A 15,726-nucleotide genomic window follows, 5' to 3' on the forward strand; every position below is an offset into this window, starting at 1 on the left:
GGTCGTGAAGATTTAAGAAGAAACCCAACTTAAGGATCGCTTTTCAAATGTACTCATTCATCGTTCTCGCGAATAGAAAAACCCTATCAACTGATTGAATATAAAGAAAATACGATTAAACGCTTGAGTAAACCAATTCCTATTTATTGGGATTTCAATTTGATGTCGCACGTATTCATCGTATTTTTTTTTAAATTTCGTACATTTTCACCGTCAAATTAGGGTCCGATATTGCACCGCAGTAGAACCGACTTAACTATCACGAAGCCCTATGCAGGTACGATCTCCTTCAAAGTAGGCGCGAAACGTCGACTCGTGGCGAGGTGAGGAGTAACGCGTATAGTAATGAATAATTGAAAGGGTTCTCTCCCAAGATCGGGAAGAACGGCTGAACAAACGGCGTTAGAATCGGCGGAGTTTAACGACCGGGTCTGTTTCCCGTTGTCAAAGCGGAGGGCTAATCGAGGTGGAACCGCATACCTTGTACCACGGCAACCTACTCGACATGTCGCGGTCGGTGGCATCACCGAGACTCCTCTCTCGGTGCAGCGACACCAACACCTGCAGACCCGGGTAAAAGTAACAACTGTACGCCTCAATGTCAACGGCGTTCGTACGCGTTACTCGTCGATACACAGACGCGCTCCTACATCTACCTTCGACGAGGACGGTCAGGCTGCAGCCTTACACACACGATCATCGTGTATTTCACCACAAAACCATTTTAATACAACCGGGCACCGGCTCCGCAGGCAGGCAGGCAGGCAGGCAGGTAGGAATACACCTATGTAGAAGGTGCACGAGGTGGTGGGAGCGAAAGCTGCGTTGCCCCCGCGGACTCTCCGCGAGCATACAGTCGCATTCGAGAGGTTGCGGAGAGCCGCGTTTATTCAGTCGACAAACGTCCGTCCCCGCGTTCGACCGTCTGGACCACCGTTTCTCTGCCGATTTAATCGCCGATTGGGCACGATAGACGAGGGAAGAAAAAAAAAATATATAAATAAAAAAAAAAAAAAAAAAACACGGATCCTCCGATTCTAGTGCCGAGGTCCAGTTATGCGCGGTGCACTCTCATGTTGAGCTGCCGGTTCTACCCTGTGCGTAATTGTTTCGTCGACGACATCATCCGGGAGTGACGAGAGGCTGCCGCGGAGGAATCGCGATGTACGGAAGTCATCACACCGTCGAGGATCCAACGGCTGAGGGTTAATCGGGATCTGCGGAGGTATAAGGTAGGCCTCGTGTACCTGCAGCCGCTGCTCGCTGGCGGTGTGAAAAAATTTTCTTGCCTGTTCAACGATCGCGCGGATTTTTGTATTATTTCGGTTTAAAATTTTTTTTTTTTTTTCCTGTTTCTACTCGCTACAGCGCGTGTGAATCAGCGAGTGTAATTTGAATCGGACGGACGTGTGATACGAAATATCTCGTTCCTGTGTGCGCGTGTGTGATGACGGCGTTATTATTATTTATATTAAAACGCACGAACAACGAAGTTGCGGATGATTGCCTCATAATTAATGTGCGACTCGATGAATATTGCGATTCAATAAACGTGTGTATGAATATACATATACGAATGCATACGGCGAGTGAATGCGGGAAAATTTTGCACATGGGAACCATCGTTGGTTATAATAATTACCTCCACCGTGTCTGCTCGCATTTAAACGTAACATTGCACGTACAACGTGTACGATATTCATATTATGCGATCTAAAATACAATTATATCATATTCGTTAATCACATTATTATCATTGCATATTACAATAATGCAAAGCATAACATACATTCTCATTGGCATGTGTGCGCAGTGTGTTTAATTATACCTGCCGCCACAGATTCCGAATACAGTGTGTAACAACAATGAAGGTACACAATAATGTTTCACGAATTATGAGATTATACTCACTTTTAGTTTTACGCCAGACGAGTCTCATTACTACACCCGTCGCCTTATTATCGTTCTTATTTACCTCGCCTATACCAACCGCACACACACACACGCACACAACCGCATCCCGAGATACGCCCGTGTGTGTTAGTCGGGTACAGAGTTAGCAGCCTTCCGACGTGCTAACGATGCGAGCCGTCGTGATTATCCTCTCGGAATCATTCCTGGCACGGGCTTTCCGGAGAAGAACTTTTGCCCCGGAGCTCAAAGGCCTCGGTTTAGTCCAATAACCAATACGATCCTTATCTCTACGTAACAATATACGCGTATAGACTTCCTATCGTGTTTGAACAAGCCGCGCCGCTTTGCCGAGTCCTCGCATTTAAATCCGCTCTTGGTCTGGGTCGCGATAAGAATTGTAACTGAAACGGTAGCAATGACAACGCCTTCGTTTTTTTTTGCCTGCGTACCTGTAATTACCTTCAGCCTTGCCACGTTTTATATCTGCTTTTTACACAACGCCATTGCAAGGATGCGCAAGTTTATGTTTAACAAGCTGGTCGAGACATTTTTGAGGTCTCTGCGATAAGTTTCAAGCAGTTCGTACATTCGAATCGGTACTTTTCTGATTAACTTCACACGCGATCATCGCATATTGGATATATTGAGCTAAGAACATTTCTGTTGAATATCCTGAAAGAAAAATAATCTTAGAATTATAAGCAACAGTTGAGATATGAATTTTTTAATTTCAGTGTTTTAAAATTAACAAATATTCATCGGATTCGATCGATTTCATTCGACCTTGGCTCATTTTTGATTAGTCAACTATTTTCCACAACTTCAATGGGACGGAGTTTTCTTTTTTCGCAAAGTTTTGTTGTTCAATATTAAATTCTCAGAAGAGTGGAATCGATCGAATCTGATTTTCCTTAACTTTAAAACGCATTGAAATGAAATATTCATTTCAAATTTGTTGCTTATAATTTGAATATTTTTCACAAGAGATTCAAAGGAAGTTCTCTCACCTCACGTTTGGTCAAATGTTATTGATATCGAATGTGCGATTATCTCGTATGGAATTGATCAGAAGAGTACCGATTCAAGCCCAGGAACCACCTTAAACGTCGGAATAAATTCATAACACATTTCTTGCATTAAAAATAAGCGAATGCCGTGAAAATAAAGAAAAAAACTATCAGCTTCTGCGTAGGCAGACAGATTTGTGGTCCACGCCGATGAAGCTGATCCGAGTTAGCGAGGCTACTCTCTCGACGTGTGACGTCACCGGCCTGACTAATTCCCGCGATCGCAGAGTCAAACGTAGCGATTCGAGAAACCGCGACTACTCGCGAGTTATGCGGCATAAATACTCTCGGTGAGTAATCCGTAGGACCGTCAAGCATTTTCAAGTGTTTATTCGTACGATTTTCCTGAATAGCCGAGTATTTTCGGACAATGCACGCATCGTACCGGCAGCGTTACTCATTGTCAGATTTTCAGAATCAACCTTTCGACATTTCTAAGATCGCAATATACCGACTTGCTGCACGCACTGCACTTCGTCGCAGTGATAATAGTCGAGATAACGCGATCCGTGCGGCTGAGCGATCGATCTAGATCCTTCTCTCTTGATCCCTGCGAATTATAATGCCGTTTTCTTAGAAATAAATATTTCCGAAACGCTGATACACCAAATTTCACCCAATCAAGATCCCAAAATCTTACTCGCTGACAAACATTCCTACAAATACAGTGTAATATAATTAAATAACAGCTTTCGAAGATTCGACAGTTTCTGTTTGATAAAATTCACAGAGCAGCTGGCTGCGCAAAAGTAGAGGAAAAGTTATGGATTTTTTTTTTTTTTTTTTTTAAACCAATCGATTTTAAAATAAAACTGTCCGACGGTGCAAATAGATTTTCATACGATTTCATTAAAATTTGTAGCACAAAGCCCCAAAAAAAGAGGAATTTGAATTTACTAAATTGTGCAGCAGATTTATTGCATTTGAATTCACTGTTCCGTATCCGAATAAAACTTCGAAGAGAGTGTAGGAAGTGCGATACAGAAATTTTTACTCGTGCGGTATGCTTGTGACATCACATCGAGTTTCACGGAGTGTATAACTATACAACAGCCGTAGGGTTCATCAGCCGCTTTTCTGTTTCCTCACATCCTAGACGATATCCGACAGACGTACGTTTACGGGCCTTGTCTAAGTTATTATAATAACATCGCGGTGAAGATGTTGCGGAATTGCCTAACCCGAGGCTGTTTGCCATTTTCCTTTAACAATTGTATGCGTGTGCGGATGTAGGTTGTAGGTTTTAGACAAGCGTACGTAGGTACGTATATAACTGCAGAAACGGTTATATGGGTATAAAAATAATTTGTGTGTGTGTGTGTGTGTGTATGTGCATGTATATGCGTTACATACATCCGAGTATTTCCGTTATTTCCAAGCAATTTTGACCAGTTGAACACACGCGTCACTGCAGGTACCTACCTACATAATATACGAACGAACGTCAGTCCGAGCTGCACAGAGAGAATGGTTGTAATACACTGATTTATTGGAATACCTGTATAATGATACGCGGAGAAGGATGAAACGGAATATCTCGACTCGGTTGTAAACGGAGGAAAAATAAGTGAAATAAAAAATTGAAGAAAAAGGGTCGGCCAAGAACGCCGAGCACGTCACCTGAATTACGCTTTACCGTATATTCCGCTTAACAGCCGAGGGGAAATTATTTGTTCTAAGAATGTTTGCCAAACGACTCCAGAAGCAGCCCGCGGGGAGAAAAATAAAGAAGAGATAATACTTAGATCTTTGGGTACCGCGGTGAAGCAGCGCCGAGGAGTAATTCGTCAATTCGCGAATAACAATGCGCGTCGCGGCGTCGTCACGTATCGAGGGCGTATAATTATTATACAGCTGTTTTCGAGGGAAACCGGGACTATGAAAGTAGCGCCCGGATTGACCCTCCGTTTATTTCTAAATTCCATTACCCGTGGCGCACGTGCGTGAAACGCGTGCCGCGCAAGCGCGAATAAATTGGAAAGTCGCACGCAGAGTCGCGTGGTCAACTACGCCTATGGTGGACGAGTAGTCGAGTAACACGGGTAGGCATGCGTACATGCCTTTGGGATACAACGACACAGGCCGCAAGAAACGGGCAAGGCCTGTGCAACTTGTACACCTATGCATGGGTATGCGATAATACGTGCAAAGAATGCAAAGAAACGGGAAGCCCCGATTGACGGATATCGAGCGAAGTATGGCGAAAGTGCGGAACGACAGAGGCGAATCGCGATGAAAGAGAGTAAGGTGGGAAGGAAACGGGCGAAGAAACGGAACCCGGATCGAGATGCGGATTTGTTATAAGTCCTGGGATAACTATAATACGATCCCCTAAGGACTAAGCGACGAGTACACGGAAGGAATACGCACAGAAGAAAAAAGAATGAATCCTTGAAAATAAATAAAACAAATAAGTAACAGGAAAACAGAGAGTATCTGCGAAACAAAATCAATAAAAAATATGATGTAAACTTGGTAGACAAAGCGAAGCGTAAAAGAAAATAGAGAGAGAGAGAGCGAGGGCGATGCACCGAGGTGCCTGAACTTGCGGCTAGCACGGGGTGATGCAACGCCTCCCGCAAGCTCCGGGGTGCACTGAACTTCGCGCCTATGAGGCCCTAGATGCCTCTCCGGACCCCGTCCAGCGCTGTGCAGCTTGACCACAGACCACCGGATATCGGCTGACCCAGCGAGCCGACGTTGCGCGAGATATCCAGACGCGTGTAGCTCGGAAAAACAGACGTGAGCGAAGAGTTTGGGACCCGTTCTTGACTTACGCAATAAGGCTCGTTCCAGCGGTTTCGCGCAAGGCCCATTTTTTTTTCTTTTTTTATTTCATTTTCTCAGTTTTCGACATTTTTATTACACGCATGCACAGATTTTTACCCTGAAATTTCCCTCTTCGGTTTCTAAGAACGAGAAGGGAATGGAAGTGAAAAATAAATTTTTTAGAAAAAGACCGATATTTCGAAAATAACATTTCACCTAATTGGATTAAATGTATTGAGGTTGAAAATTTGTTACACGATTTCGAACATTTTCAATCGTGACGAAACGTGGCCAATTAAGATACATTTAATAGAGGAAAAAATTACTCACTACCTTCGAGAATCAAAAAAATCATATAAAAAACGTCGTTGGACAAATTGGAGATGTAAAGAGTCAATCCGGGTTGCGATTGACATGGAATGCCCCATATACACGTTTTTTCAAACCTTGCACCGCGGCCAAAGGGCGGGGGGCGTCCGAATCCCCCCCTCTTTTCACGAACGATCGGAGAAGGCGATTTTCGCGCGTTATCTAGGCTGGGTTACCACGGAGGTCGGGCATGGCGAGCGGGGGCGACCTTGGGACCTTGGGCCCCGGCCCCCTTCACCCTCGCGAGTGTCCCCGGGCCCCGGAGGGCGACGCTGAGTAGACAGGAGCGTGTTTGTGTTTGCGTTTGTACTCGTGCCCGCATACGATGACGATCGGATCGCTCGGCAAGCGGCCGCCGCGGCGTTGGGCCCCGGGCCCCGGGCCCGACACTCGGCTATTCCTCTCCGAGGAATTCCTGGCATCCCATCCCCCCCCCCCCCCCGCCGTTTCCATTCCTCTCAACCCCTCCTCGGACCAAATAAAAGGACCTCGACGGCCTTGACGTGCTTCTACGCCATCGTACCCGGGATCCCCACCGATAGTCTGACCCCCCTGAACCACCGACGTTTGTACGTCTATCCCGCAATATCGCGCGTTTCACTTTTTTAACTCACGAATTGTAATTCGATTTTAATAGATCTGCCAATTCAGGGCATCACGATCAACGTCGGTTCCCTGATAAATACGCTGAACAAGGAGGATTATCGGAAATCCTGAAGATCGCTCGGTATTGTCGACGATAATTAATCCTAGAACGGCAACGAGGGGTGGGGTGAAAAACACACCACCGCTAAATTTAGTGAACGCGCATAAAGTTTTTTAAACCACGTGATTCTTGATTAAAAAACTAAGAAAATGAGACTCTCAACGATTTTTATTGTACCCGAGAGATGAAATTTACAAGATTGAGACGGTTTTTCACCCCTCCGTCACTGGAATAGGTGAAAAAAAAATAACGATACCGTTCTAGGGTCAATTCTCTCGAATCTACATAGTCTTAAAAATCGTTCATACGTTCTCAATACTCGAGAGAAAACAACGACCACCAGAGTGTGATATTTTACTAGATTCTACAGGTACAGGAATACGCGAACAATCATCGGCATTAAATTCAACACGTCTAAAGGGCCTCTTTGTCCTCGATCGGATCAATGCTCGGTACCTGTTCCTCGATCGTGTGTCTATAATCTTTTTCCGGAGGGTTCCGCAGCTTGCGCCGCAGGGCAGCTGCCGAGTATCTCGAGGTATGTACAACGTACATAGACAGTGCAGGCTTCGTGTAAGGCACCATGCACTACCGATCTTCGAGGTTACGATACAGTTCGCTGTGCGGCCTGCGGTTGCGGCGCGGCGGTCCCAGCAGCTCCCGTGAGGCCCGAGATAGCCGGAGAGAAGGCGCGTAACCCGGCCCTTCGGAAGCCACCGAGTTACGACTCTAAGTAGTCCGCAGACCTCGTCGCGCTTGTCGAAGCTCGGATTTGAAAAGCTGCGAAAGCGCCGAATGCCGAATTATTCGGCGGCGAAACTTGAAGTAAAGAAATCGAGCTTTGAAGAAACGACAAAGTTTCGAGAATGGTCGGAAAGCCGACGGCTCAACGTTCCGAAGTCCAAGTTACGATAAAGCAAAGTTCTAAAAATGTAAAATCTGATGGAGTGGAATTCTAACAAATTAAAATTAAAAACTTTCGGACTTTTGGTACTTTGAGCGTTGGTTTTCGGAGCACATGAAACTTTGATATTTCGTCAACGTTCGATTTCTTCACTTCAAATTTCGCCGGCAAAAAAAGTCGGAATTCGGCGCTCTTGGAGCTTTTCAAATTCGGAATTTCAACCCTACCCCGAAGCGAAACGCGTTAATGTGCACAGATTTTGACGCGTGATCGTATTTTTGCCAGCCGATCGAGAGCCGCGACTGCGGAGCGAGGAGGAGGGGAAAATGATCGATCGCGAGGATCGATCATCATCGCGGAACGTCTATCCGAGTGAAAATTGATCGATGATCCGGAGGCTGCGGCTAACCGATATTTATATTACAACGAATTATTGAACCTAATCTGCTCTACTCGGCGTCCAATTGGCCGTGGAAGTTACCGATGGAAAGTTTACAAGTCGCGTCGTGATCTCGATCCTTTTCTCGGCGGCGTTTTTCGCATGGTCTGATAACCATCCTCGGATCGCCGTCCGTACCCGCATAAAGAGACGAAAAAATTCCGCCCTGCGTCTTTAAATTCCAAATTCTCTGACCGCGAACCAGTGAGGCGTTTACGTAAGAATGACGAGGCTTTTTTCTCCGCAGGAATAATTTCTTGCGGAGTGGAATAAACGCGTTGAACGATCTCGAACGGTTCGACATCGCGTTTCCTTTTTTCCTTCTCTCGTCTTTTCGTTCGTGAAAAGTGAAAATTCCGTATCAAAGTCGCCGATCGACGATCCGATCCCGAAGACAAATTCGACGCTCGCTGCACTTTCATCCGTAATTGCGATGAAATTGTTTCCAATAACTTTTCCCCCGCCGCTGTGCGGGTGATAATTTTACTCCCGGCGTATATTGCTCTTCTAATTCTTCTCCTTCTCATTAACCACGAGTCTCGTGAACTCTGGGCAGCAATCCGCAAGATCGTAACTCAGGTCTTAACGCGGCTAGACTAACGTCGCTTGATTTAGTAAGCGTCAATTATTAACGAGCTATGCAGCCTCGTTCCCCCGATTCTCCCCTCATTCTCATCCTTAACTCCTCTCCTCTTCCTGTTTTATCCATCGCGTAGTTATGCACGGACGCGATTTCGCGAGATCCCTTGCAGGTGTTAAGACCACCTTCCCATGGAAAGACCGAACCATTATCCGAGAGACGATTAAAATAGCGGGGACACAAGACGCGCCGAGATTTATTCCAGGCATGCCTCATTCGACATTACGGCTAGTGAGTAAAAATCTCATGATGTCAAGATTCAACGACGCGATTGAACAGCTCCGAACCCCGACGAAGCAGTTTCGCGTGATTTCTTTCACTTGTTCCACTAAATTTTATTCACCGGTATTGATTTCGGGGGGGGGGGGGGGGGGATTAAGATTAACCATCATCCGTTTCCGTAATCATTTGGTGAATCCGTGCAAGGAGAAACCTGATGAAGATTTATTTTTTTTTAATCGATAAAAATTTCCCCGCTGATATTACGGTTTCTTTTTCACGTACCTTATATACCACGGCTTGTAGAAAGTGATTTCTTCGAGCCAGAATCGAGGTTCGCCCTGAATATAGACACGTATGCAGCCTGATTCAACGGGATCTGATTTATGCAGACCATAAAAATTTCAAGCAGGTATACATATATTAGGCGATGTACGTTGAGACTCGTTTTTTCCACACCGAGAGTAAAAGTCGAACGATCTTTTCGTCGCGTCAGATCTTCCGGCTAGCAGCTTGGGTTGAATTCGTTATTTCAAAGCTGAACTTGTACCTGTCGTAGATTTCCCTCAGGGCAGAAGTAGTCACGTTTCCTATGTGACTCAGAAAAAGGAAATGGATGTACGGGATCACTCTCTTCCTCGTTAGAACTGTTTCATTCACCGCTGAACACGTCAAAGTTCCAAGTATGAGGAAACACCGATCATGATATATTATATAAATATCTTCCAGTTTTATTCTCGTCGTAAATTGCTTGGTGAATTAAATAAATTATTATTGTAGAATCTTTCATTCTTATTATGGAAAGAAATATCATATCGTTTCCATCAAACACTGAACCCTTTGCGGAACAGCGTCTGATGTATGAGACACCGTTTTTGCATTCAATTTTTGAGATACCGGTGTCAGTTTTATTGCGTAATTGAACTTCTAGGATGTCGATGTTGATGTTTTAAGAGGGATTATAATAATTCCGCGAATATAGCGAGCGTTATAAATAAACAAAGTGTTGACAAAGCCTGTTTTTACAGAATCAATGTAATTGTGGAAAGGTTCTGGGGACCGACAAAGTGGAACTCGGTAATCTTGGGTTTTTGAGATCGCTTAAAACGAATTTGACGTCAGAATTTCAATAATTCAAAATGGCTAATCCAATATGGCGTACTGAAAATATAAAAATTCATCCTATTCGCTTGAAGTTTGTTACTCGGGTTTTCGGGGTCGCATTTGGTGAGAAAAAAAATCTCCGAGTGTAAATTTTCGAAGATCTGACCACATTATGGAAATCCCATTTTTCCTCGATTTCAAGGAATTTTTTCAAGGAAAAGGTTTACTCCATAGATTCATGAATTTGCCGAACGTTCGAAAAAATTTCCGCAAATGCGGTAACGGAAGTTGAACGACGTTGACCGGGTTCTTAGGGCGCTAAAAAATCGCGTTACGGGTTCCACGTACGATCAGAGAGCGAGAGCAGGCCGCATGGCACACATATTTGCATGGGAGAAAGCAGCCGGGCCCGTGGGCCCGTGGATATCGGGCCCATTAGCGAGGTTGCGTAAGAGGTTGTAATAACCGACGGTCGGATTCGATCCCCAAGTATGCGCCGTACGTAGGCAACCTTACATCAACTCGATCCCTTGTCTGTTCCAGAATTATGCGGTGGTTCGGTTCGCAACCCGAGGCTGCGCCGAGACTTCTGAGGCTGAGTCCCCTTCGCCCTGAAGAAGACCCGGAAGCCGCGATGCTCAGGCTGCACGTGACGGGCTCGACGCGACTGAGAGGTACGACCTTCGCTGAACCTTTGGGGTGAAAACTTTTTTTTTTCCAGTTGTCACTCGACGAATTTCTGACAAATACTTGACAAAAAAATTGCAATAATCGGTAGCAACCGCTGAATATTTTCCTACCTTCCGTTCACCTTACGAATCTTGAGAAAATTTTTTGAAAAAAGTTACAAACCGAGCGAACCGAGTCACCTCCTCGCCCTGCGACTTTGAAATTGTCGGGTCAGCTTTCTAGAAGCGCAAGTTTTTCGCGAATCGGATCTTCCGCGAACCCGTGACACAATCGTATCGAACAATGCCGACATACGGGTGTAAGCTCAGCTCACGATTCTCGACCGAGTTACGCGACTTTTCATCCGTAGTCAGGATGCCTGCGGCTGCCGCCCATCCTGTCTCTCCGATTAAAACCCGGCGCGATATCCCCGAGCTCATTCAGTTTCTTTCTCTCGTTCTATACGACAGCATGTCGATCGTCGCTGTTCTCTACAACGACGCGGCCACCGATCCAGTCGGGGATCCACGGTCGAAATGTGCCGAATTCACCGCCCCCCAATCTTCCGTCTGCAGACCGTCGACGATATTTCGATGTAAATATTTACCGGTTTTTAACGCTTGTTTATCCGTGACGTGTTTCTGTGTGTGTGTGTGTGTATGTGTGTGTGTGTGAGGCAGTGACGCGTGAGCCGCTTGTTTTTACGACTCGAGTCGATCACCGACGGGTCTTTTAGTCAGGGACATGGCTTCACCTAATAATACGTGCAGTACGATATCTGCGATGGAATTTATATTATCAAGACGGGTTTTCACGCCTTATGCAATTTAGTTTACACCTTTTTTGGTGTTTTTTTTATTTTTTTATTGCGTAAACCGAACTCATTGAGCCGACTGATTTTCGTGATCGTGTATAGTTATTCTTGTCAGTCCGGTGAATCGAATCGAAGATCGATTATATCGATCCCGTGATATAGGAATTTTAATTACGATTTGGAAACGGTTGTCGAGAAATTGTGTTTCGGAACTATTTGCGGTAGAAATATTGAAACGAAATTTTAACACTCGTTCTTGAATCGAGTCGTGGTTCGAGGTGCGTACGTGCGTTGCGAAAATAACCACTTTTACTTTGACCGCCTGTGGCTAAAGGGGACGGCACGTGTGACGAGAGGTCAGATTTAATCACGATTACATACCTACAACATCCTAGAAGAATTCTATACGAAAACGTGATTTATTTTTCGTTCCAGATTGAGCAAAAGAGCCGCGACGCGATCAGAACAGTGATGTAAAAAAAATAAATAAATAAAATAAAAACACACCGAGAAAGGTAGAGAAGATTAGTTAACGCGAATATATCACGATGTATTTCGTAATCGATTATAAACAGAATTCCAAGGACACGTAAGACTCTTTTCCCCTCCGGGGTCAATTTTCGAAATAACTATGACCGAAATCCAACGCCGTTCAAAAACGAATTTCGTCCTGTCTAGCCGCATTTCGTTTCTCGCGGTCGATTACACCGGTCGACAACAATTCACTCTTTGCCTGTAACGTGAAAACTTTTAACCGATTATGTTAGGAACAAGGCTTATTCGTAAAATAGACTTGTTACTACAATATTTTGGATACGAATTGCTTTATTGTGATATGAATTACTTGGTTTTTCCGAAAAATACCGTTTTCGTGAGCAAAAATTAGGTTTTATATATATATTATATGTATATATATTGCCAAAGTACATTGATATAATCTACCCTCGTTATAAAACCATATTTCTTTCGATTCGATCAGGTCTGGTTTTTGTTTTACAGCTACTGTACCGGTAAAATTGAATGTTTATCGCTTTGACTTGTCGTTTTTTATTCCAGCTGATTTTGTTATTTGTTTTAACTAATTAACTGATATTTATAGTAAATAAATAAGCGCTCTGAATCAAAAAAGTTAAGCCAAAACGATAAACATTCAATCTCACCGGCACAGTGGCTGCAACGCAAAATCTATAAGACCCGATCGAATCGAAATAAATATAGTTTTCCAACGAGGGTAGATTACAGGTAATTAAAAATTATGAAACACCTTCCTTGTTGCAAGATTTTATCGACCAGTGTTAACCAGGAACCGCGATGTTTCAGACATGTCACCGCTGCGATGGGTCAGACGAAAGTCGTCGAGCTCGGAATCGGAGCGTAACTGTTACAACGTGCAGACATCCGAGGTGACTACGGAGCGAGTCGGGTCGTCGAAGAAGGAGAAGCAGAAGCGTTCGCACGAGGATCGTCGCCGCGGGGCTCGAGAGAAGCGGAACCCGCTTTTGGACCGGGTGCGAAACGCGCGGCTGAGCTTCTTCCGGGAGCAGGAAGCCCCGGTCGATCAGGAACACCGAGAGCTGAGTTTGAACGCGGACGCGCGGCTAAACGAGATGGTGCGACTCAGAGGGCGGCCTCTGAGCATCAACGACGATCGGCGCTCCCTCTGCTGCAGCGAGATCGAGCTTTCGTCGAGGATCGATCACCAGGAGCGGTCGCTGCGGGGGCGGAAACGCCGCTCCAAGTCGCAGAGCCGACTGCCGAGCGCGTCGCCGGGCGAAGAGGGCGTCGCGACGCCCTTTGCCGGCTCGATATTGGGCCCGACGATGTCCTCGGACGACGTCTGCGGGGCGGAAAACTCTCGGGCGTCTAGGTCGAGGTGGTACAACGGCGGGGAGGCGGGATTCGACAGCGTTACACCATCGAGCTGCCTCGCGGCAAAGTTCAGGGCGATGCAGGACCGGTACCTGAAAAGCTCGACCAGCCGACTGATCGCCAAGTTCTACAAACGAGAGACGCGGCCCGACGCCGAGGCCTCGGAACGACGTCGACTCCGCAGCTTCTCCTACGGCACGCTTCCCGGACTCGACGAACTCCGCACCAACCCCCTTTACGTCGACAACGAACTCGAGGACGACAACGACTCGGGCATCCTCGACAACGACTCCGCCACCAGTTCCTTACTAGACGATCGCTGCGACGGCGCGGATCCTCCGCCGAGACTTCCGCCCCGGAGGACATCCGTCCCGACGCTCTTACCCGGGAAGAGGGGATGCTCGGTGATGGGACTGTCCTGCAGCAACGTTACTCTTGGCATAGAACGCGATCCTCTGAGCAATGCGAACGTCTACCAAGCGACGAACTCCGAGCTTCTGACGAGGCGGGAGGCCGACGAAACCTCGGCACCACGGGGGCAGCCGTTGTCCGTTGTCAGGGACAGGTCCTACACCCCGGAGACGATGGTCGTCCGGCTGACGCGAGAGGAGGTGGACCAGTCGCTGGGGATCTTCATCGCCAAGACGTCCGAGGCCAGGCCGGGATACCTGGTGGCCCATGTCGTGCCGAACGGACTGGCCGACAGGGAGGGAACGCTGACGATAGGGGACGAGATCCTGGTGGTTAACGGACGTCGGTTGAGGGGCTGCACGATGGTCGAGGCTCGCCGGCTGCTGGCCGGGGCTGGAACGCAGCTCGAGGTAGTCGACATCGTAGTCTCTAGGATGCGCCGAGTCTCCGACGAGGAGCAGGACGAAGCGAGGGACCGCGGTAGGCCCAGGAAGCTGAGAGAGAGCAGCGTCGACTACGAGAACGTCCTCGTAGAGAACGGGCAGGGCCTCGTCCCCGAGGTCGTCGTCTCCTCGCCCAGGTCGCACTTTCGCAAGCATCACTCCAGGGCTCATCGCGATCCTCGAAGCGACTCCAGCGTGTCAATTTCCTCGGAGAAGTCGAGCCCTTCTTCATCCCACTCGTCCCAATCGTCGCACAGCGTATCGACGTTCTGCACGTTGCCCAGGCGACCCCGAAGCACAGTTTCCACCTTTCACACCGTCGTCTTTGAGAAAGGCTCCGGGAAGAAATCCCTCGGGTTCACCATCGTCGGTGGAAGGGACAGCCCCAAAGGAAGCATCGGTAAGTTTGCCGCTACCTGAGTTGCTTTTTCATAGGAAGACGAGGATGACAAGGAAGGTATCCCAGGTCGATATCACCGATTCGATTGCTTTTGCAACATGTTACGGTAGACTAAAAACTAAGCGAGACGTATTCTTCCGTATCTGCCATTTGACAAATTAAAGGGGTGAAACCACCCTCCGAAATAGGGCACTTTTCTTGCTGTCAAAGGGATTGAAGAAATTGAGTTTTTCATTTCTCGTTATGAGAAATCTTGCCCAATTGGATTTGTCAAAGAATGTAATGTCCTTGCCAGTGCCCTAAACCGCTGTGCTGGTGTACCTACCTACCTACCTTGGCTTTCGGTAATTTCGGAGGGTCCTTTTGTCAGAACTCGTTTTTTCTCCTGCAGGTATTTTCGTCAAGTCAGTACTGCCTGGAGGCCAGGCTGCCGAAGATGGCCGACTGCGAGCCGGGGACGAAATTTTGGCAGTCAACGGTCAGGTCTGTCACCATTTGGCGCACAGGGAGGCGGTTCAGTTATTTCGCAACATCAAGCGCGGATCGGTTGCTCTTCATCTCTGCAGACGCGCGAAGCATCGGGAACCGCAGTGAGTTTCGGTTTTTTAAATAACTTTCCAACACGTCGAATCATTTTTCTCTCTGGAATTTGTGCGTTTTGTTATTTTCAGTCGGTACAGCACGAATTTTGCTTAAATTTTGTACTTCTCCTGTTTCAGAACCCAGAAGGCCAAGTCGTGCGCAGACCTTTTACTCGCCGATGCGTAGCTCGGAATTTAAGGAAACTTCGAATATTGTAAAAACTGCAATTCGTACCGCTGGACGCAACGTTGTGCATAATGAAATACTGTATATTTGTAAAAAGTTGACAAGAAATAAAAGTAGCCGCTCGATACTTTTCTATAAATATAATATTTTCCTCGAATGTTTCCTACTTATATACATACCGTGGTCATTGAAATATCCGCTCGTTATCAATTCGTCGAACG

The 15,726-nt window shown here is 46.5% G+C and overlaps 1 protein-coding gene across 3 annotated transcripts; it reads left to right on the plus strand.

Annotated features, from left to right (window-relative positions):
• Window positions 1–862: 862 nt before the first annotated feature.
• Window positions 863–15,644, plus strand: LOC124309093 (uncharacterized). 3 transcript variants are annotated; one of them, XM_046772352.1, is made up of 5 exons: window positions 863–1,232; window positions 10,675–10,805; window positions 12,935–14,737; window positions 15,129–15,327; window positions 15,457–15,644. In XM_046772352.1, the coding sequence occupies exons 2-5, from the start codon at window positions 10,679–10,681 to the stop codon at window positions 15,503–15,505; spliced, it is 2,178 nt and encodes a 725-aa protein (XP_046628308.1). In that variant the 5' UTR covers window positions 863–1,232; window positions 10,675–10,678; the 3' UTR covers window positions 15,506–15,644. The 3 variants fall into 3 exon arrangements, with proteins under 3 accessions (XP_046628308.1, XP_046628310.1, XP_046628307.1); XM_046772354.1 differs by lacking the exon at window positions 10,675–10,805; XM_046772351.1 differs by lacking the exons at window positions 863–1,232; window positions 10,675–10,805 and adding an exon at window positions 11,243–11,395.
• The last annotated feature ends 82 nt before the right edge of the window (window positions 15,645–15,726 follow it).

Source organism: Neodiprion virginianus, chromosome 7 (assembly GCF_021901495.1).
Source record: "Neodiprion virginianus isolate iyNeoVirg1 chromosome 7, iyNeoVirg1.1, whole genome shotgun sequence".
Classification (NCBI taxonomy): domain Eukaryota; kingdom Metazoa; phylum Arthropoda; class Insecta; order Hymenoptera; family Diprionidae; genus Neodiprion; species Neodiprion virginianus.